Source organism: Mesoplodon bidens (genome assembly GCF_964165515.1).
Source record: "Mesoplodon bidens genome assembly, chromosome: 16".
NCBI lineage: Eukaryota > Metazoa > Chordata > Mammalia > Artiodactyla > Ziphiidae > Mesoplodon > Mesoplodon bidens.
In genome coordinates this window covers 41,541,062-41,565,266 of record NC_138173.1, presented here as the reverse complement: position 1 = coordinate 41,565,266, position 24,205 = coordinate 41,541,062, and the positions used below count along the sequence as shown (strand labels likewise).

At 40.1% G+C, this 24,205-nt stretch overlaps 1 protein-coding gene across 2 annotated transcripts in view; it reads left to right on the top strand.

Annotated features, from left to right (window-relative positions):
* The window catches only part of NIPAL2 (NIPA like domain containing 2), a 71,998-nt gene extending 48,093 nt beyond the window's left edge, over positions 1-23,905 (top strand). For both annotated transcript variants that reach the window (XM_081258762.1, XM_081258761.1), the window contains 6 exons: positions 8,947-9,043; positions 13,852-13,987; positions 15,911-15,999; positions 20,093-20,156; positions 21,274-21,368; positions 22,714-23,905. In XM_081258762.1, the coding sequence (XP_081114888.1) occupies positions 8,947-9,043; positions 13,852-13,987; positions 15,911-15,999; positions 20,093-20,156; positions 21,274-21,368; positions 22,714-22,826 (594 nt within the window). In that variant the 3' untranslated portion in view covers positions 22,827-23,905. The remainder of the gene's footprint in view (positions 1-8,946; positions 9,044-13,851; positions 13,988-15,910; positions 16,000-20,092; positions 20,157-21,273; positions 21,369-22,713) is intronic.
* The last annotated feature ends 300 nt before the right edge of the window (positions 23,906-24,205 follow it).

The window sequence follows — 24,205 nt, the reverse complement described above, 5'->3', positions numbered from 1 at the left end:
TAAAAATAAACAAACAAAAAAACTCAATTCCCAGGTCAAAGGAAAGTACCTGAAGACACATTTTACTTCCCTGAATTTTATCCAAGATAGGTATTCCCTTCAAAAAAGCTTTCTGGGCTTCCCTGGTGGTGCAGTGGTTGAGAGCCCGCCTGCCGATGCAGGGGACACCGGTTCGTGCCCTGGTCCGGGAAGATCCCACATGCCGCAGAGCGGCTGGGCCCGTGAGCCATGGCCGCTGAGCCTGCACTTCCGGAGCCTGTGTTCTGCAACGGGAGAGGCCACAATAGTGAGAGGCCCGTGTACCGCAAAAAAAAAAAAAAAGCTTTCTTTGAGACCCATGCAGTAATCTGTCTTAGGAGAAGCAGACAGCGGGTAGGACAATACTGAGAGATGTGTAAAAGAAAGAACGGAATGAGCTGATGTAGAAATTGGAAGCCACTAATTGGGATATTTTATTTGATGCAATGGCTGTATCCGGTGGGTATAGAGCAGTGGTTCCCAAACTTTTTGGCACCAGGGGCCCGTTTCGTGGAAGACAATTTTTCCATGGAGCGGGGGGTGGGGGTGTGGTTCAGGCAGTAATGTGATGATGGGGAGCGGCAGATGAACCTCCGCTCCCTCTCGCACTGCTCACCTCCTGCTGTGCAGACCGGTAGAGGTCTGAGGCCCACGGGCTGGGGACCCCTGGTACAGAGAATGTGATTGAAATGGTTGGTATGTAACTTGTTATGGAAGTCAGTTTAGATTGGAGAATAAGAATATTCTCGGAAGGGCAGGCAGTAAGAAGAGAACTGGGATTGTCTAAATGAGCATCTAACCAAGAGCCGAATTGGTAAAATATCAAGAGTTGTGAATTCAATAAAAATAATCAAAGCACACAGAGTCAAACATTTTTAGGGTTAGAAGTGACCTCAAAAAACTATCTGGTCCAGTGCTCTGCCATTAAAACGGGTAAAATAGTATGATCCTGCTGTGTACCTATTATTTAAATGTGTGACATTGGCATTTGCAGAGACATGGCGAACTTTGCTCTCAGTGTGATATAACTCAGGATATTACAGCAGGAACTGCATGGTATCACACTATGGTGTGGCCCTTCCTAGTCGTATGACAAGAATCCTATTATTTTACTATCTCTGATATACAATTCTGACCACTGGGACACAAGTGTTTATAGGGCTTTTCTTTTTATAGTTTCTCACTGTACTTCTTTCTCTAACTCAACAGAGACACTGTTTAGAAACATTCCTCATACTCTACACTCCCTTTAATAAACTATCCTATTTCCCTTCTAAACACCACCAAAGATTTATCCCCCTCCACTTTCTCAGCTCCTAGTCACTCCTCACTCGTCCTAAGCTAGTAGACCCCTCCCCACGAATTACCAAGTGGAATTGCTTTTTTTGGTCCTGATTCTTCTTGAGCCTTGTGCAGCACTTCCTGATGGTCCACTCTCTTCTCCTTGCATCTTTCTCTTCCCGGGCTTCCTTGGTTTGTTTTCCCTGTTTCCTCTTCCTCCTCTCTGATCAGTCCATCCCAGGCTCTTGGTAGGTAACTCCTTCTCTTCTGCCATCCACTCTTTATCTATTTGTGCTACAAACTCGTCCAGGATTTTCTAGGGTGATCTCATTGCCCACTCCACCACCATCATTCTTTAGAAAGACTTCCAAATCCAGACCTGCATCTCCTTCCCAGATCTCTTCTAAGCTGCAAAGCTATGTTCTCATCTGTCTACTTATTACTCACTCCTGCTTGGATGTTCCATAGATTCTGCAAAAGTAACATCTCAGAAACTGAACTCAATATCTTTTCCCCTGAACTCCCTCCTCTCTTAAATTGGAAGGTTCCCCTTACCCCCGCCCTCCATCAAACTTTAGGGTTGGTCTTCCCAAGTCAGAGTAGGTTTCCTCAGGTCCGTCATACTTTGTGTCTCCCCCTCCCCTATTTTATCTTTCTACTTGTCCACCATACCCAGTCCTTTAACTATTAAGCCTTTCATCAATCAAATCTAAGCACTAGAAGGGCTCATTGAGCATTTCATGATAGTCTAGACTTGATGTCCTACCAACACATGATTATTCTTTGCCTATAAGCAAAACAAATTCTTCATCCAGTAAGAAAAGGGTCACAGAGTCTGTGACCAGAAAATTAAAAGCCTGAGCTGAATCCTTTGGAGATTAAAGATGCATCAAGACTTATTTCCTGGAATAAACAGCATTGTTTGATGATGATGTATTTTATATTGTTTTAACACCATAGAAAACATTTTAAAAGAACAAAACTACCTTTTTAAACCTTATAGTTCCACGAAAAAAGTACTCTGAAATTAATTGCATTTTTCCACTTTCCAAAGTTAGCTCTTAATTCATTCATTTATTCACAATTCATTCACCTTATTAGCCACCTAGAATACAGAGGAGAATTCCTGAAGCAGGAATTTTATAGTCCTGGAAGAGACCCATATTCCTGTAAAATAATGAAAGTATATTTGAAAGTAAATGTTGCCAAAAATGTAAATAATTCCAGATATTTATAAGATAGCATAAAATAAACCCTTAATAAAGTCACATTTGGATAGCACTATTGGCATTAGACTCTTAGGGGAATAGATCTATATTATCTCAGTTTATCTCAGTTTGGAATTTAATCCATTATATGTTGCATCTCTAAAGACTCTAGAAGTTATCAATTACATACTAAGATCTTGAGCTGAGGTTTGGTTTAAATCTGTTAAACATCTACGTAAGGGCTTCCCTGGTGGCGCAGTGGTTGAGAGTCCGCCTGCCGATGCAGGGGACACGGGTTCGTGCCCCGGTCTGGGAAGATCCCACATGCCGCGGAGCGGCTAGGCCCGTGAGCCATGGCCGCTGAGCCTGTGCGTCCGGAGCCTGTGCTCCGCAAGGGGAGAGGCCACAACAGTGAGAGGCCCACGTAACAAAAAAAAAAAAAACATCTACGTAATTAATATTTAATCCTTCAACATCGCAGATTCTGTGCTTTTTCTGCAAACCATAATTGCAAAGATCATAATTACAGTAATTAAGACAATTCTTTGAAGTACATTCATCTAACAGTTTTTGTATTACACCAAGTATAAATGCAACACCTGAACTGCCTTTCGGGACTGATCAAATAACTAATAAAATGAATAAAAATATTTTAAGTCTGAATAAATTTTACATGTCTCAAAAGGGGATTGTAAAGTCATATTACAGACTAGTTAATAGCATCTCCTTGTATCCTGTGTTGACCTGTCCCAGGTCAATATCCATTTTCCCTTTAAGGCTTACATGAAGTCAAAGCCTCAGAAACAGGGCCCGGGAGCCTATCCTCTGAGCTGGGACTCTTTTGGGCAGGAAGAGGATTTGAGGAGCCTGGTGTCTACTGGCCAGAGAGGAATGAAGTGTCCTTTGCTCACCCACTAAAACAGACTTTCCCACCTGCTGTTTGCCAAAAAACAAAGAGCAATCAAGTTTGCAAGGTCAAACTAGCTTGGAGAGATGCTACAAAACATACATGGCCCCTGAGAAATTCATCATCTCCATCAGCAAGTTAAAAACTAGAAGTCCTTTAGGAAAGAGACAGGCTTAACCTTGTTACTCCTGCCCTGCCCAGGCTTATATGACCACGAGGCCCTTTTCTTGAAGGGCCTTTTGTTGAGTAGCAACTATTAATGCCTCTGCAGAACCCACATGAGGAAACATGGCTCTGAGCCTCAGTTAGTTCGGGTTCTTTGGCAGGCTTGACTGTGGCTGTTTTGCCCACCCAGATTTCCCCATAGACTATTCAGATGGAAACCTCTCTTGTGAACACAGAATCCTTTACAAAATAATCTGCATGGTGCTCATTTCCTCTCCACTGGACCAAAAATTAAATCAGCCGAAGCAGGGACCCAGCCTGTCGATTGGTGTAATTCTCCACCCCGAAGCCGACTATTAAGTTGGCCTTTCTGGCAAAAGTTGCTTCAACCACCCACCAGCAAGTGTTAAAATCTGAAGGGAGAAAACTATGTGTGTACAAAGCCTCCGTGTCTGTTGCATGAGGTTCATCTGCTCTGTTGTCTGCATATAAGTAGCACTCGCAGGTCTGCGCTAGGATACACTTTGCGGCCGCAGTAGCCAACCTCACCGAGCAGTCTGAGCCCTATGCCCACTCCAGCCATGTTCTGTCCTTCATCTGCGCAACAGCCCTAGACATTGGCAGATGGAGAAACTGAGTTAGGGAGGTTCAGTAGCTTGTCTAAGGTCACTTAAATACTCAGTGGCAGAGCCAGAATTCAAAACCGGGTCATCCACTTCTGGGGTGCACACTCCAGTTCATTTCCCCACACAGCTCTCCAAGCAGAATTAATACAAGCTGACCTCCGAGTATCAGACCTTTGTCCAGGCTTGGCCTTAGAGAGAACCTTTGCAGAGCTCATTTCTTTTGGACAAGGCAGCTGTATCAAAGGCTGTACTTTCAGAAAGAACTCGGTGAGAGAAAAGGAGGTGAACACAGGCTCAGATTCTGGTAGTAAGACTAGGGTTTCCAGTGATGAAATTTTGTGTATCTCTTCTGTCACATGATCCCATGGACTGCTAGTGCTCTTTTTACCACTGAAAACAGGGTGATGCGTGCCTTTAAATGAAATTGGAGAATGAATCCAGAAAATCCAGAATAATTCAGAAAACTCTTCCTGAAAATTTTGTTCCTCTGGAAAGACTTCAGGTACCCAAACCTGAATTAGTTTCCTATTGTTTCCATAGCAAATTGTCACAAACTTAGTGGCTTAAAACAACACAAATTAATTTTCTTACAGTTTTGAAGGTCAGAAGTCCAACACAGGTCTCATGGACTAAAATCAAGGTATTGGCAGAGCTGTATTCCTTGCGAGCGCCCCTTGGGGAGAATCTGTTTCCTTGCCTTTTCCAGCTTCTAGAGGCAGCCAGCATTCTTTGACTTGGGTCTTTCTCATGTTACATCTCTCTTTGACCACAGCTGGGAAGGTTCTCTGCTTTTAAGGACCCTTGTGACTACACTGGGCCCACTCGGATAATCCAGGATAATCTCCGCATCTCAAGGTCCATAGCCTTAATCACATCTGCAAAGCCCCTTTGCTGTGTAAAGTATCATACACACAAGGTCCAGAGATTAGGACGTGGACATCTTGGGGTGGGAAGGGGGGCATAATTTTGCCTTCCAGAGCTGTACCACTTAACCCTTCTGAGCCTTGGTTTCTCCATCTGTAAAATGAGGACAGTAATAGTGCCCACCTCCTGAGGTTGTTGTGAGGATTCAATGAATTAGTACAAGTAAAGCATGTGGCAGGCATGCACTAGGTGCTGTTATTATTTCTGGCCTCTGAGATAGCAATCAGCAAAGCAGCCTCTTCCTGGGTCGCAACAACCTGCAGAAGTCACAGCTTCTTTGATATTGATTTTTTTCAGAGAGGAGAGAAAATGTTACTAGAAAAGAAAAAATTAACATTAACTCATGCTGCTTGAATATTTTATTCCCGGGAGCTCCGCGATCTCTTGCCACAGGACAGAACCCAGGGCAACTGCAGTCATTCTGTGAATAATAGGAACTCATGTTTTATAGATAAGATCTGAAGCCACAGAAATAGAGTTTGTAAAAAAAAGTCATACATGATTTTCAAAACTGATAACTACCGTCATCCCCCCCCCAAAATGTTAATAATTGGCATGCTAACAGATTTAGCTAACATGCTCTGTGCCTTAGTGCAGGAAGAGCTTTCTTCCCTCCAGCCACAAACACAGTGGTCCCGAAAGCTGCTGGGAGCTGTCTGTAATTGTATCACATGAGAAATGGACAACTGTGGTGGAGGGGAGACCAAGCCGAGAGGGATGTTTCGGTTTCGATGGCAGCTTTCAGGAAAGCAAAGAGATAGGAGTTGAATAGCTTGATTAAATTAAAGGTCTGGCAAATAAGTGCTATAAGGAAGAGTTAAAATGATTGGTTTAATTTGCCAGGAAAAGAAAAGACTAAGGGATGAGTTACTCTTCCATATTAGATGAAACAGTTTTTAAATGAGGAAGATGTGGTCCTGCTGCTTTCCATGCCCACAGAGGATTAAAGGGAGAAACAAACCAACAAGCAAAACCTTGAGTTAGAACAGAAGAGACATGTTTATTTACGGCTCCATAAGTAAAATGCCACCCTGAAAGTAGTGAAGTCCCTAACTCTAGTCATTTTTAAGAAAAAAATTAATGCTGGTATTTTCACTTGTCCAATGTAAACATTCATATTTATGATTTCAGTCCAGAGATACTGTCTCTTTGGGGGGAGAAAAAAAAAAGCTATGCTTCAGGTTATCTTAAGGACTACAAAAAAGAAAAAAAAGCTAAAACAAAAATAAAATTGAGAACTCAAAATTATACTAGTTTTCTTAAAGGTAGGAAATTTTTAGACATTCAGTCTATTAATACTTACTGAACACTCAGTTTATTAGACATTAGGCTTGTTTTTTGGCAAGTTGTTCATAATAAATTTGAGGTGTAATTTACTCATTAATTAGAAAAATACTTATTGAGTGACCAACAGTATTCCAGGCACTGGAGGCAGAAAAGGTCCCTGTTCTCATAGAGCAGATGTGCTAGTGGGAAACAGACAAGAGACACATAACCACACGAACAGGTCATGATAAAATACTCCACAGTAGCCACCTGAAGTTGGGGTTGTGATGGGATGACTGGGTGGCTCTGTGAGATCAGAACGACCTGGGAAGATCTGTCTGGGGAGCTGAGTGACTAGGAGTCATTGTGCAAACAATAGCTCAGGGAAAGAGCATTCCAGGCAGGGCAAACTCTTAGTGCAAAGGTCCCAAAGCTGAGCAATCTGAGGACCTCAAAGGACTCAGCGGGGTGGCAGGGGTTGGCGGGGAGGGCTAGGCCATTTGTGGCTGGTGCAGGTTGGACCGTCCAGGAGCCAGCCGTACAAGATGATGAGGTCCCAGAAGTTAACTGGGACTTTGTAATCCAGGAGGGAGAGCGGAGCTTATTCTTAACGTGCTGGGATGTTTAAGCAAAGGAATGACTAGATCTAATTTCTATTTTTACTACATGTATCATCCTGGATGAATCTCATAAACATAATGCACAGTGAAAAAAAAGCAAGCGAGTGAAAGCAAGTATAATTCCACTTGTATAAAGAACAAGTGTGCAAAAATAAACGGCGTCATTTGGGGATACGTAGAAATGTGATAAAGTATAAAGAAAATGAATGGTAAACACAAAACTCAATGTAGCGGTTCCTGGGGAGGTTGCAGGAGGAGGGGAGTGCAACTGGGAACGAGAGACTTCACAGGAGTGATGGGTGCTGTTTCTCAGGTTGAGTAGAGGGCACAATGGTACTTGTCACATTACTGTAAATACCTGATACATATATTCATATATACTCTCTATGAGTGAAATATTTCATTATCCAAATTGTATTTTTTTTTTTTTTTTTTTTGCGGTACGCGGGCCTCTCACTGTTGTGGCCTCTCCCGTTGCGGAGCACAGGCTCCGGACGCGCAGGCTCAGCAGCCACGGCTCACGGGCCCAGCCGCTCCGCGACATGTGGGATCTTCCCGGACCGGGGCGCGAACCCGTGTCCCCTGCATCAGCAGGCGGACTCTCAACCACTGCGCCACCAGGGAAGCCCCCAAATTGTATTTTTAAATGACTCCTCTTGCTGCTGAATGTCTGGATTGTAAAGAGGCAAAAGTCAAATCAGAGATAAAGTAGAAGCTGTTGCACTAGTCAGAGAGGGCGGCGAGGAATGAGGGAAAAGGAGGAGTTTTCAGCTTGTGCAGCAGGGCACGAGGTGATGCCATCTCCTGATGGGGTGGAGGCCCAGGAGGAACAGGTAGGGAAGGTAGGCCACCAAGAGTTAAGTGTTGGGGACTTCCCTGGTGGTGCAGTGGTACAGAATCTACCTGCCAGTGCAGGGGACACGGGTTCAATCCCTGGTCCAGGAAGATCCCACATGCCACGGAGCAGCTAAGCCCGTGCGCCACAACTACTGAAGCCTGTGCATCTAGAGCCTGTGCTCCACAACAAGAGAAGCCACCACAACGAGAAGCCTGTGCACCGCAAGGAAGAGTAGCCCCCGCTCGCCAAAACTAGAGAAAGCCCGTGTGCAGCAACGAAGACCCAACGCAGCCAAATAAATAAATAAATAAAGAGTTAAGTGTTGGGACTTCCCTGGCAGCCCAGTGTTTAAGACGCTGCGCTTCCACTGCAGGGGACACAGGTTTGATCCCTGGTCGGGGAACTAATATCCTGCATGCCACACGACGCGGCCAAAAAAAAAAAAAAAGAGTTAAGTGTTGCCCATATTCATGTGTTATGGCTGTTATGCATGTGTCAGACTTCTCTGTGACCCAGTGGTTAAAAATCTGCCTGCCAATGCAAGGGACACAGGTTTGAGCCCTGGTCCGGGAAGATCCCACATGCTGTGGAGCAACTAAGCCTGTGCACCACAACTACTAAGCCTGTGCTCTAGAGCCCTTGAGCCACACTACTGAGCCCGCATGCCACAACTACTGAAGCCTGCGTGCCTAGAGCCCATGCTCCGCAACAAGAGAAGCCACCACAGTGAGAAGCCCGTGCACCACAACTAGAGAAAGCCCATGTGCAGCAAAGACCCAACGCAGCCAAAAAAAAAAAACGCATGTGAAAATGTCTGGTAGACAACTGGATAAATGAGACTGGAGTTGGGAGGTCAGGACTGGAGATCTAGATTTGGGCATCATTGCCATGTAGGTGACGTTAAAACTCTGGGTCTGCATCACTAAGGCTCCTTATGCTGTTCTCATATATTTATAATTGTCTTTAGGAGCTCCAGTCATCCTCAACCCTCATATGATAGTTGTTGCAAAAATCAAAAAGAGAAGTGTGACATTCTGCAGACTTCGTATAGAATAATTTACACTTTACTCTTTTTCATTTTTTTCACTTCTAGATTTTAGAAATACTAATTTTCTGCATTCTCCTATATTTCCATAAAAGAAAAGGAATAAAACACATTGTGATTCTGCTAACCCTGGTGGCACTTCTAGGTAAGAATATTTTTTGTTTTCTAATTATCTAATCTAGCCATGCTAAATCATAAAAGAGTTTAAAGGAAAATATTTGAGCATTCTATTTTTTCTCATTGTTTCTACTTTTCAATTCTGATCTATAGAAACTGAGTCTCAGTTATGCAAATTATACTTTGCATGTCCATTGCTGCAATTGATATATGTTTAATTTTTAATATATTTAAGGATTTTTACTTCTTGATCATTTTATTTGCTCTCTGACAATTTGGGGATTTTTTTCTTAGTAAATAATTGAAGAATATTAAAAGAGAAACAAATGAATAAACCCAAATGAAACTTTTGTATCAGAAGTTATCTAGGCCTATCCTGTTTACATTTAGAAAAATAAAAAACTTTAAAACATGGCTAATATGAAACAAATGTGAACAGCATGATTTTTCTTGAATACAACATTTCTTTCATTCATTATTTAACTACCCATTTCCTTTTTTTCCAGAGGCACCTTATAAGATTTGAAAACTGATGCTTACATAAGCCCTCTATATATTTTTAAATCTATTCTCCCTCCCCACTCCTCTGTATCTCTCTCTCACACATATACATATACATAAATAGATATATAGATATAGATATAGATATATAGATATATATATCTCAACACTAGGAGATCTCACTAATCATTTGGGAAATTCCCTTTTCAAAAATTTATTTATTATTCTTTCTTTGCCTAAGATGACCCATCCATCACATGTTGTTTACTCTAACTTTGTACATTGTATTTATACCTTTGAGGCAGCTGCAGTTCCCATGTTCATGAGGTGCTGGAGGTTTCATTTCTTCATTTCATCAACTCTCCTTTGAATTGGAAGATTTGCATTTGTGATAGTTACTTATAGAAACAAATTTACTCTAGAACATGTTCAGGTATGTGGTTGATCAAAAGAACAGAAAAGAAACTTTATATTTTTTTCTTCCAAATTACCAGGTAGGGAGAACAAAAGCAAACTAAGAGAAAAGATGCACATTATGTAGGAAAATATTGAAAATAAAGGAAATTTTAAATAGGAAAGTAAGATAACAGAATTAAGACCATACATATCAGCTTTGATCATAAATGTAAAAGGGGTAAGTTTACCAAGTAAAAAAGAAATATTTCCAAATTGTACTTCAGAAAAATTCCCATACTGATTTTGAAAAAGATTGTGAAATTGGATTCAGCCAGTTTCCTCTGGTTTAGCTCTATAAGGGTTATTGAAACAGCACCCTTTCTGACTGGCCTCTGCTGGTTGTGAAATATTTTGACTTCATACATAAATTTCATCTAAACAAGGTAACTCAGATTGAAAGTAAAAGAAAGCAGAAGGTCATTATATTACCATCTAAGTTAAAATCAAGGCAGAAGCACTAAATGCAACAGAGGATCCTGGAGGCTCCCCTATTGGTATTTAGTTGCTAATCAGGGTAGGACTGGGGCTTGGAAGGAGGAGGCATCAGGGGACAGGGGCCCTCAGTAGACTGGGCAGCAGCTATTTCAGAAACTACATTAGCATAAATATAAGAGGAGTAGGAGACTTCTCTTGGCTCATGGAAATAAGGAGACAGAAAAATATGTAAAATTAGAGAAACTGAATGCTTAATTTTGATCTGGCAGCTCTAATGTTGAACTCTAAATCCAGAAAGCAGAGAATACGCCTTCTTTCAAGTGCCTGTGTAACATTTACAAAAGCTGATCTTATAATTGGCCACAAAGAAATTTTTGATAAATTCCAGGAAGTTGAAATAGTACAGACCACATTTTCAGATCACAGTGAAATAAAAACAGAAAATAATAACAAAAATAGAACCACTAAAACCGTACCACCTGGGAATGTTAAACACTATGCTTAAACTGCAGCTGGGCCAAAGCAGAAACCACGATTTCATTACAGCATATATTTCTTAAATTATTATGAAAACACTTAATATTAAACCTATAGTTTATGGCTAATGCTATATCCAGAAGGAAATTCATTGCTTTAAATGTAAGTCAAGTAAGTACTCAACTCAAGAAGTTAGGGGAAAAAAGCACAGAAATAAAGCTGAGGCAAGCAGAAAGGATCAATTAGTAAAGATAAAGGCAAAAATTAATGAAATAGAAAGCAGAAAAGCAATGGATCAATAAATAAACCCAAGAATCAGTTCTGAGGAAGAACTAGGAATAAACTGAGAAGGCTGACTTTTAAACATGGGTCAGCATAATTAATGTTGGGCAAAAATCGTACTGTTATAATGATGAAAATAATACATGTCTACTGCTGAGAATTAAGAAAACAGAGAAAGACAACAAGAAAATATAAAATATTTTAATATAAAATATTAAAATTCATATAATTGAGCACTGCAGCGTAATATTATGGGAGTGTGTCTGGTCCTCTGTAGAAGATAGTTTACCAATAGATTTCAGAAGAACAGTGGCTGTCAACACAGTAATTGCCCTTTAGGTGATTTTCCTACAGAAATTGGCAGAATGATATACAAAGATTTGTATTCAAGGACATTCATCACAGTTTCATTTTTAATACCAAAAAAATGGATACAATCAAAATATCCAAGAGTAAGGAATTCCCAAAAGGCATTCCCATTCATACAAAGGCTTACTCTCCAGCCAATAAAAATCATACTTTAGAAGAATAATTACTGGCATAGAAAATACTTAATGGTGATGGAAAATTGGTTCCTAAGTAGTATATACTGTATGATTCACATGTTATAATATGTTTGTGCTTAGTGATAGAAAAGTAACTACAGAGTCTCAAATGTTAAAAATGATTTGGGGATGAGTGTTGAGATTACAGGTGATTTTTATTTTTCTTTCCAGACTTTTCTGCATTTTCCAAATTTTTGTAAGTGGGCATGTATACTTTTTATAGTTTAAAAAAATGAGTTTAAAGTTTATTCATAATCCCATTGCCTAGAGATAGCCACTAATAGTATCTTGATGTAGTTTCTTCTAGCCATTTTTTCTGTGCATATGTAAGTACTTTCTACTTTTACATCTACAGCATTAGAATGATACTGCATTACAATTTGGTATTCCCACCCATCCTCATTAACCACCCCCGCCCTCAAAAAAATTTAGAAGTACTCAACACCAGCTTAGAAATACAATAAACAGTGATTAATTAGGTGGTGATTGTGCATGCTTTGAAAATATAGTGATTAACTCTAGCAACTGATAGTTGGTTTAGCTGTTTAATAAAGAATTCTAGTTTTGTTTTTATTTTGTATTTAAGTAAATTTAACATCAGATGGTGGTTGAATTAGGTGGCCTTTGCTACCCTGAGGTTCTGAGGCGAAGGAAACAGTGTGTTCAACTCTTTCTCCGTGAATGATCTCCTTTGGAAACCTGGCTGTTCAGACCACAAGCCCATCACCACATTGTGCTCTAATTTCAAGCCAAGTGCTTAGGAGGAAATCAAGGTCCCTCAAGAGCTAACCTTATAAACTTAAACCATCAAGTGACATACATGTCTATAGGTATTTTACATTTCTAGATGAGCTAAAATATGACTATTTTCATAATCTATAGAAAATATGTAAAATGACCAAGTCAAAAAACATTTAAGGTGAAGAAGGGCCCAGCTGTAAGGGCCTCTTTGTTCAGATTGGGAGTTTGTTTTTAGAATTTATCACCTGGTCTCCTCTGTTAATTATGACTTTTAACAGAAAGAAAATGCCTAATTTGGAAGTACGCCCTGGTATCCTTCAAGTCAAAGTATATTTTAGTTTTTGGAAAACTAGGCTTTTCCTAGTTGGCCATCACCTGCTATTTTAAACATTATATATATATATATATATCCTTTTCAAAAGCTAAAAGGAATAAAGCTCAGATATATTACGACCAAGTAGATCAAAGATAGTATTTCTTCTTCACACTGCCTTTGACTTACAGATATTTGATTTCATGTAAAAATTATTTTTTAACTTTCTGTGGGTTTCAGCTAAATTATGGAATTATATGCAACAGTAGTTTCAAGAGACCTAAGACAAAAAGAAAACTCTCTTCTTCCTACAGAAACACTGTGTTTCCAGAAAATTCTTCCTTGCTTTCATTCTAACATAACCTTATCAAATCACTTTTTCCTCATTGCTGTTTGAAACATATGAGGAACTTGTTCTCATAGTGATAAGTTCCTCTTTAGCATAGAAAATAAACAGACATTGCTTGTGTAAATCTTAGATTTAGGGTCGACTCTGAGAAATGAATGCACAGCTCTGTCCTGCTTACTATTAACGTCCTTGTCAAAAAATATTTTTAATGAAAACTTCTAGGCGTTTACTAACAAAAGGGCTCATACGTAGACTTAGTAGAACTCTTAGTAAACTCACGGAGTGAGTTGCTTTTCACTTTCCAGTCTTCTCATCTATTTGGCTTTAAATTTTTTCAGTATAGTTTAATAGTTATTTTCCCATTAATGTCACAGGGGCAATCTGCCTTTTCTTATCTCCTCCCTTCATTATTTTCTTCCTTTCCCTTCTACTAGTAATTATAGCCTCCACAGCATCCTTTCAACAGTGAGGGCTGGAAAATAAGCATCTTGCTCCAAAGATAAGCACTCAGTCACACAGCAGATCTTTAGCTGATTTAAGCAAATGGAAAGGCCACAGCTTGAGCAACAGGACTACTGCTTGGCTGGCATCACAACCTACCCTACACCTCTCAGGGCAGTCTTCATTCTTAAAGCATAATAGGGGTATTTACTACTCTACCATGTAAAGTAAAGATACTTATTTGGAATTCTATCAAAGATATGTATTTTATTTGTGTTTTGTGCTTTCTTTTTCAGCCTCATTGACTGTTATTTCAGTAAAAGCCGTCTCAGGCATGATCGCTTTTTCTGTGACGGATAAAATGCAACTAACTTATCCCATCTTCTATATCATGTTTATCATCATGATAGCATCTTGTGTTTTCCAAGTCAAGTAAGTTAGCTCTTACATACTCACTGCTCTTTCAATATTCCTGTGCTTCTCTGACCATTAATCTTTATTGGCCTCAGATGATAATTAAAATTAGATGCAACTGATTTCTAAGGGTGAGGGGTCTATGCTTATCCTCAGCCAATATCCCTGGCTTTATCCTTCACATCCAATAATAAGTTTTTACGAAGCATTGCCTTCATGTTTTGTGAGTTCTAAAGTGTGGCCATAATCCAGCTAAGTACACTTTGATACTTTCCTGATGCTCTTCTGCTTGTAATTAATATCCATTGCACACAGGTTGTCATTAGCAATAAATCAAAGGGGCAGGTCCACATCCAGGATTTCATTCTAAATATAGGAAATACATGAACCCTTCACCTTCATTTCTTAGCTCATACTCATTAATTGCCCAGAGATGGACAAAACCAGACGTTTGGCCGGGAGGGAAATCCTTTCCCCAAAACTTTGCATCTTTAGCCAGAATTTTCTTTGCACCCACGGGATTGCAGAATGATTGTTTTACATTTCTCTTGGGACCTCACAGTGGTGATATGGAACATTTTTAATTTCTGCTCTTCTCTCCCCCCACCTCCATCTGCTCCAATCTCTTCCCCTCCATTTCACATCATGATTTTGCCTTTGCTGCTAGGTTCTCCTGAGTCCACCAGAGAGTTTTCTGTTTACCCCAAAACTGAGCAGCAGCCCAGTGCCAGCCAGGAAATCAAAGCCCAAATTTTGGAGGAGAGCAGCTCCTTCCTTAGGTGCTAGAAGTCAAGTCTAATTGTTACGGGTTGAATATGGACCCTGTTACAAGGAGTGTGTTACAGGAGAAATCCAATGTTCTGTCACTGTTTCATTTGTCATAAACAAACTGTTTCTTTTGTTTGTTTATAAGACCAAGTGTGTATCTAACACTTGAATCATGAAACTGTTCTGTTTCATCTCTCTTCTGAATTAATCGGTACAGTTACAATAGCTTTCAGAATTTAGTGATTAGCATCATTATCTTTAAACTCTGCTTCACGAATTCAGATACAACTGAAGGTAAACTACATTCCTATCACCCTTGTTTCAGTCCCTGCACTTCTCACCCTAGAACTATGTGACCACACTAGAACTGTAGAACCATGGTTCTCAGCCCTGGCTTCCCATTACAATTCATTACCTGAGGAGGTTTGTATGTACATATATGTATACATGCACATATATACTTACATGCCTGTGTACATGCATGTGTGCACATGCATGTACACACACACATAGAGGAACACTTGGGCTCTACTCACAAATTTTTTTTCAATTGCTCTAGAATAGGACCTAAACATTAGTGCTTTTTAAAGTGCCCAGGTGATGTCAATGCAATGCACTGCTTCAGCAAAGGTCTAGTCCCTGACAGGGCTGCACAGTGCAGTTGTGGGAACCTGAACCATGTTGGCGGCCAAAGTGGGAAGCTGAGCTCCCACATGTGCTCTGCAGCTGGAGGGCTGAGCATTGTTTTTGAAACATTAAACATTCCTTTACTTCTCCATCTTCTTTCTTGGCACGTGGCATGTCAAGGGATAGCTATACCATTCCCCAGATATGATATTTAACAGGTTCTAAAGTCTATCCTAATGAATCAGCCCCAGTGTGATACTGGTCCAGCAGCTTGAATCGCTTCCAACTCAAACTTCTGTGGCCTCCAAATATGATTAATTGCTTTTCATTGTTACTGTTGTTGGTTTAAACAGACCGTAAAACCTGACATCTGATCTCATACATCAGATGCATATAAGCTATGACTGCTGATTGGAAATGCCCTTTTACTGCACTTCCTTTCCCTTTGTAGTTGTAGCTAAAGAACATGCATTTCTCGATGTTATTGTTAACTTATTTTTGAGCATCTCTTAAAGACAGAGCTTCAGTAAGTGCCTTCTGCTCTAGGCTCCTGAATCAAGCCACAAAACTCTACAATACAGCGACGGTGGTGCCCATTAACCATACTTTCTTTACAATCAGTGCCATTATTGCAGGTGAGTTTTGGCTTTCTACGCTGAGGTGATTCGATCCCCATAACAAGCATAAATGAGGTCTCCCTCAGAGTAATGAGAAAATCGAGGAATATTTTAGTTATAAGGAATGTATAACCCACATCCTCCTAGCTACCACCCAGTGTCTGAACTTCCTCCATAACGTCCTCTAGGAGAGGTTATTCTACTTTGTGTGAATGTTCCCCAGTGCTCTCTGTCCCCCGAGACAGTTCAGTCCTGGTTTGAATCACTCTAATAATTTGGAGAGCTCTAATTATTAGAAAGTAGTCCCCTGTATTGGAACTGAAATAAGCCTCCCTGTGAATTCCAGATGCTCATCTTAGTTCTGCTTTCTGGAGTCTTCTCCTTGCCAGCCCTTCTGATAATCAAAGCGCAGGTCCTCTTGTGTCCTGTCTCTGGACCAAACATCCCCAGTTCGATGAACTCTTCCCTCCCTGGTCCTCACCACCTGCATCAGAGAGAGGAGTCCAAAAGTGAATCCAGTGTTCCAGGGAAGGCCAGACAGATGAGAATAGAAACTACTACCTTTGCTGTTCTGGCCTCTATTTTTCTACTATTGTAGTTTTTTTCTTTCTATGATTAATTTTTTAAGTATGTCAGACACAATAGTGTTAAAAAAGTATAAATTTGAAATTTGGTCCAAACAAAAATACAGTAGATTCAGGTATATCATTGGTAAGTTTGGTACTGGTATACCTTAGTTCATTGGCTTATTAGATGTACTTACTACCTTGTCATATTGGGACTTCATTTCCCAATGCAAAGTTTATGTATTTGGAAGGTAATTAGGTATTATCTGTTGCCTAATGGACACATCTTTTTTATTTCATGGCAAACAGGGTGACTGCCAAGGGGCAATTTTTTAATGTAATTAATGCATTTTCTGTTTCCCAAAATTGAAACATACTTTTAAAGAGAAAGATTTTATCCGGAAACATCTAATTTTTTTTAGCATTTTATGCTTGTTGACAAAAGAAAGTAACAAAAGATTGTACACTTGTGTGCCCCAGAAATATTGAAAAAGGAAAAGAGCAAGGCCAAAAACATTTATAGGCGTGACATACAGCATAGTAATTAAGATGACTGTGCTAAAGATGTGTAAAACATGTAGTTCCCCTGAAAAGAAGGTTTTATAGGAGGACCAACAGGGCTGGATCTGAATACTTAGCACACCAAGTAATTGATGAATCAGGGAAGCTGGAACTTTCTGGGAGTGATAATAGTTCACCTGATGTTACTGAAGTGTGGAATGGAGGTGAAGCTTCTTGACTTACTTCTCCTCTTTGCCCCCATCAAAAAATATAGCTTGAAACGAAAATGAGATACCGTATTTTGCCTGCTAAATTAGTAAAGCTTTTGTTTTGCTCTTTTTATCTCAGTAATCAATGCTGACAAGGCTGAAGTGGTGCAGGCAGTCTCGTGGAGCCGGGTTCCATGGTACCGCCCTCCTAGAACTGAGTGTCATAGTTTTTATCAAGAGCCTTAAAAATGTTTCTACTCTTTGATCCTACAACTCAAAAACAAAAAACAAATAACCCAATTAAAACATGGGCAAAGGACTTGATTAAGACATTTCTTCAAAGAAGATGTACTTGTGCTTGGCCAACAAGCACATGAAAAGATGTTCAACATCACTAATCATTAGGAAAATGCAAACCAAAACCACTTCACACCCATTAGGATGACTACTAGCAAATAAATAAATAAAATAACAAGTGTTGGCAAGTATATGAAGAAATTGGAACCCTTGTGCACTGTTAGTGGGAATGTAAAATGGTGTAGCCACTATGGCAGTTCCTCAAAAAATTAAGCATAGAATTACCGTATGATCCAGCAATTCTACTTCTGGGTATATGTCCAAAAGAATTGAAAGCAGGGACTCAAACAGATATTTGTACACCTAGGTTCATAGCAGCATTATGCACAGTAGCCAAATGTCAGAAGCAACATAAATTGACAGATGAATGGATAAAGAATATGTGGTGTGGGGCCTCCCTGGTGGTGCAGTGGTTGAGAGTCCGCCTGCCGATGCAGGGGATACGGGTTCGTGCCCCGGTCTGGGAGGATCCCATATGCCGCGGAGCGGCTGGGCCCGTGAGCCATGGCCGCTGGGCCTGCGCATCCGGAGCCTGTGCTCCGCAACGGGAGAGGCCACAAGAGTGAGAGGCCCGCATACCGCAAAAAGAAAAAAAAAAAAAAAAAAAAGAATATGTGGTGTGTACATACAATGGAATATTATTCAGCCATCAAAAGGAAAGAATTTTTGATACATGCTACAACATGGATGAACCTTGAGGACATTATGCTAAGTGAAACAAGCCAGTCACAAAAGGACAAATACTGTATGATTCCACTTATATGAGGTATCCAGAGTAGTCAAACTTACAGAAATGGAAAGTAGAGTGGTGATTGCCAGGGGCTGGCGGGAGGCAGAAATGGGGAAGTTGTCTAATGGGTATAGAGTTGCAGTTTTACAAGATAAAAAGTTCTGAAGATTGGTTGCACAACAATATGAATATAGTTGGCCCTCTATATCAACAGTTCTGCATCTGTGGATATAACCAACAGTGGATAGAAAATATCCCCTCCCCTCCAAAAATACCAGAAAGTTCCAAAAAGCAAAATTTTAATATGCCGCATGATAGCAGCTATTCACATAGCATTTACACTGTATTATGTATTATAAGTAATCTAGAGATGATTTAAATATTTGTGGAGGATGTGTGTAGGTTATATGCAAATATTATGCCATTTTATATAAGGGACTTGAGCATCCTCAGATTTTGGTATCCACGGAGGGGTCCTACAACCAAATCCTGTGGTTACCAAGTGATGACTGTATACTTAACACAACTGCACTGTAAACTTTAAAATGTTTAAGATGGTAAATTTTATGTTATGTGTATTTTACTACACTTTTTTTAGTTTTTGCTCTGTTTTAACAGAAATTCCTCTTAAAGCGACAACAACAAAAAATCCTAAAATACTGGGAAAAAAATATGTAGAGAAGTTTATTGACACTTTACAAAAGCAAAACATTTGAAACAATTTAAAATGTCCTTCAAGAAATGAATATTATGGGGCACCAGCTCAGAATAACAAGAAAACATTAAATGATCACAAGGAAATGTGTAATAACATGGAAAAATGCTTCAGAAGTGTTGATTCATTCAACAAATATTCATCAGAATGGGACATGGCTTATTCCTGTAGGAAGTTTATCCTCTAGGTGAGGAGATAGACTTCAGACTGAGAAAGCCCCTGTCTTGTTCCCTGTGGTATCTGCATCACCTAAGCAGTGGCTGGCACTTAGGACTCTCAATAAATACTTGTCCACAGGGTAGCAAGGCTAACACCACACACACACAAATTTGATTCCAAGTAATATATAATTTAAAGATAACTTATTTAGTAAAAACTCTACAAGGGCTTTGGGACCATAGCCCAAGAGGAAATCATTGAGACTAACAAGGAGAGAAGAAAATCTCATCAGAGTAAAGGACACATCCACATTTCCCTTCACCCAGAAGGAGATGGGAGAGGGGTTGGCAGTGAGAAATGGAGCTGGGGTAGCACATCAGCAACTTCCACTGCCTGAATGAGCATGTGCCAGACCCACAAACCGCAGGGTGTTGCCAAGACTGACAGCATGGGGAGCATCTGGCCGGAAGTGCAAGCGCTGTGTCAAAGGCCCAGAGTCCACCCAGATGCACAGGTCAGGCTTGCTGACCCCAGGCTTAAAACTGTGGGTGGGAAATATCACTCGAGTTTTGTTTTCTTGCACATGCCAGGGGGACAAACCTTGGACTGGGTAAGAAATTTCTGTTGGCAAAAGCTATGTTAATGGTGCGGATTTTTTAATAATGATACTTACATTATATAAAGTCTAAAAATCTGTGTTTTTTTGGAATCACTGAAAATGTTAGTATGGCATGCAAATATTTTTAAACTACAGGATGTGCATTTTAAGGGTAACTATACTTAGAAAAAATAATATATTAATTTGAAAAACAATATGTAGCTATTGTAAATATTCTTACCCTAAAATTAATGTTATCTTCTGTTTCTATGGTAGGTATCATATTTTATCAGGAATTCCTTGGTGCAGCTTTTCTCACTATATTTATATATCTTTTTGGGTGAGTAAATGTCTCAGAAGTAACGTATGTGAAATCCTATTACTTTTATGTGAGGTTTTTGGCATTGTACCTGAGGCATAGAAAATTGGAAAATTATATAAGAAACATCAGTTCCCCGAGCTCCTAAAAGAAACATATTTTTCAACTTAACACCCTACCCAGGGCTCAGTGTCTCTGTGATTTAAGTATCTCTCTGAGGGTTCTGAAACATTGGGGATTTTCTCTTCCAGACAAAGTCCAGGTAAATCCACTGGCCCTTGTAGCTACTCCACATTTTTATACTCTCTCAGACCTACCCCACCCTTGGGAACCCCTAGGTTAGATCTCAATCAGGGAACCACAGATGCCTCTAGGATCACCTAGAACAAAAGACCAAGACTGGGGCAGATCCCTACCTTTGGACCTAATAACATCAGATTGGTGCCATCCCTCTCCTGTGTCTGGGTGCCCAGCTTTAACCCTGCCTAGAGATTTGGAGGACAGTCACTGCTGGCATTCTGGCAAACAGAGAGCAGAACTCTGACAAAATATCGCCAATGTATCAATTCTTCCATTGGTTCCAGCTGGCACTCCATGAATGCTTAGTTGCTTCTTGATGTGGTATCCTGCATGACCATTGTTATGCAAACTTGAGCCCAGACTATTTTCAGTGTAGAAAATCATCTATCTTGAGAATTCAATCTCATAAGATTTTTGGGCGAGGCTAAACTTCTGGGATCTGGAAACCATGACTATTCTTATGGCCAAGGACAACAAAATATCTTAGAAAATTAAAGAATAAATTATTTTTTGCTCGTGTTGCATGCCAGTAATGAGTCTGGGCATGCATGGATAGAAAATGAGACCTAGTGTCTACCCAAAGGGTTTAGAGCCTAAATTAGCCTCCAGATGGTAAAAACCTGAAGCAGAGACTTATTGGAAGCTGCCCAGGTCTTGGTTCTGGGGACAAATATTATTGGCTGTAGCAATTAAGACAAGTTCTAGGCAGCCTACCATGAGAAACAGAAAGAATAAAACCGGTGGAATGTATGTCATCCTGTAGAATATGGAATTCAGTTATTTAACACTGTGTGTTCTTTCAGTGATCTTGTGTTGTTTGTTACCATTATTCTTACAGGTGTTTTCTGTCATTCCTTGGTGTGGTTTTGGTCACAAGAAATCGAGGAAAGGAACATCTGCCACAGTCTTACGTTGATTTTGGACATGTCCCTGGTAAAACTGTATATTCCTTAATTTAGAATAGAAAATTTTATCCTTATAAATTAATCATTGCTGTATGATTTGGGGTGTTAAATTAATATAAAACATAATTCTTACCCTCAAAAACATGTACATTTAATGATGAAACCAGAGGTGGTAGTTTAACTGTAAATGTTAATAATCATTTATTTGACTCTCGGCTTTGCACAGAACCCTGGGGTTAGAAAGGAACTGATCCTGTTTTCTTGATTTGGATGATGTTGCGAATTTCCTTTTTAGGTTTCTTTAAGTTGGAAAAGGGTAGGGAAAGGAGTAGGAGTGGCAAGAACAGACCCTTGCTGCTTGGAGAGCCTTTCAGGGAACATCTAAGGCCAGAAAGTCAGGTGCTCAGACGGAGGTGGCCTGTGCACCGTAGGGCCAAGAGAGACGTTCGTCTCGACCACCTGAATGTGAGCTTCTTCCCCTCTTCCTTACCTCATTCATCCAGAGCGGATGCATCGCTGTCCCAGCTCTCCACTCTCACTGAGACTAACTAGATTCTGTCACGTAGACAACACAAGCCATAACAGAACAAAGGCTGCAGTGTCCCCACCTCCTCCCCTGCTCACCACCCCCAACAATCTCCAGTTTTGCTAGGGATCTGGGGTGACCTATAGGTTTCTAGACAAGGAGCAGTGATGTTCTCACAGCTTCCTCCACCATTCTGCTAGGACCAAGCCTTTGAAGCAAAAACCATTAAAGCCTCATCCCTACGACTGAGAAAATATGGCCCTATGAGCTCTGTGTTCTCTTTCCCATTCGAGCCATCTTATCAGCTAAGAGCACTCAGTGCAAGAATTGGCATTCGTGGCAAGGGTGTGTGTTAGAGATGCCTTGTATGGTTAGGGGCTCTTTGGTAGGGAATAAAGTTTACTTCTTTTTAACTCTATTTTTCATTTCACACGGCCCCATACATAGGATCAGTAACAGCTTTAGAAGCCACTATGAAAGACTGTTTTTCTCTGTTGTTATATGCGTTAGACTAAACATGGACAAGGAGACAGAACACGGGGGAGAGAGGTTTGGTGATGAGTGCATGCTTCATGTTAATCTCCTGGCTGATCCAACCTGATTTCCGTGCTCAGCATGGTAGACCCTGGGTGGGAGACAGCTCGGTCATGTGGACAGCAATGATCACACATCAAGGGGCGTGGAGTTCCGTGGGCCTTTCTTCCTTGACTTTTATCTCTTCTATTTAGAGGGTGACCACCTAGTATTTTTTAAAGGGAATAAAATGTGGCCTAGATAGAGGAGAATTTATTAAGACTTATTCTGCTGAAAGAGCTCAAAAGATTCTTTGTGATTATTATCTCCACAGGGAAACAAACGTTGGACAAAATACAACCAGATTCAAACGGCTTATCCTATGGAACTTTGCCTAATGGAAGTGACTCCACAAAGAGCCCAAGTGGAGAGAAGAAAGAGGTCTGAAATGCCGAGAGGGATGGCTGCTGGCCTGTTATTCGATACCACCTTTTAAAAAATTGCACATGTTCAATTTGTGTCAGCAGCTATTTTATGCTGACATGTGCTCCCACTTGTTTCAGTCCTTTACCCCACCTCCATGTCTATGGACTATCAGGGACTTCCTAAGCTTTGACAGTCTAATGTTTTCATGGAATGTGATTTGAAGTGTTCCCCCACACCCTGGACCTCTCCCTAGTGATCATCGAACTGGCTAGATCTTAATTAGAGCCTGGCTGCCCAAACAGGAATGTCACACAAAAATGTGCATTCACGATTTGGCTGCGGAACACATCGGTTGCTTTTCCCATACAGCTTGCAAGGTCAGTTGCTTTGTTTTAAGGGGACACTTTAGCCCCAGCACCTCGCTCCTAAACCAAAGGTTTGAAAGCACTCATTTTTCCTGAGACACCTTTTTATGAGCCTCCCCCAAAACATTTCACCTTCCTATTCCCAAATTGAGTGGTGAATCATCTTTTCTGAAAACTAGCCCTATCACAAATATCCTTTGAAAATTAAGGGTGTCTTTAAATTAGAATTTATACCCCATTCTATGATGGGGTATACCAAAATCAAAAGACCTTGACTGGTGGACTTTTTTAGGCTTAAGAAAGGAAAAATTTAAGAATTAGTACCAATTTTTTAAATAAAGATGTAATAGAATGGTGATGTTTTCTTCAGCTGTATGATCCTATTATACTTGAATTGAAACTGAAGACAAACTTCATATACTATATACTTCATATAGTATACATATACATATACTTCATTTACTATGCCTTTATTTGTTTAGGTCTTATAATTTATCAAGTGGGTTTTTATGTTTTAACTTTTAACACGTCTCAAAAATCATATTTAAATTCTTAGTGATATTTTCACTAACACTGTTTCTTCCTCAAGGCATTACTTCAAGCTTTAGAATAAAATTCTTCTAGGTAAAAGAACAGTTATGATTAGAGAACTGGATTTCAGCCTTTTTAAATCTGTAGATATAGAACACAGCCAAGGGGTCCAACCTAAGTCTAGGGAGGAAACCCAGGTGCTACCATACCCCGAATGGCTCTTCCGCTGCCATAGTGACATAGCTACTAAGGTACATTTGCAGGTAGAGTCCATAATCATATCTGTTATTATTTATGATCTCCTAATATTTAAATGAGAAGAAAAGAGCTAGCTTTCATTATCACCAACACCAAATAATAAGCCCCCTCCTTAATGACATTTCAAAACCTTCAGATGACTTCTGACAGGCCAGTCCAATATTATTCCAGCTAATTGTCCTGCATTTGTTTGGTTGTTTAACTCAGAACTATTGAAACTATAGTCTTAACTGCTTTGGGTCTTTT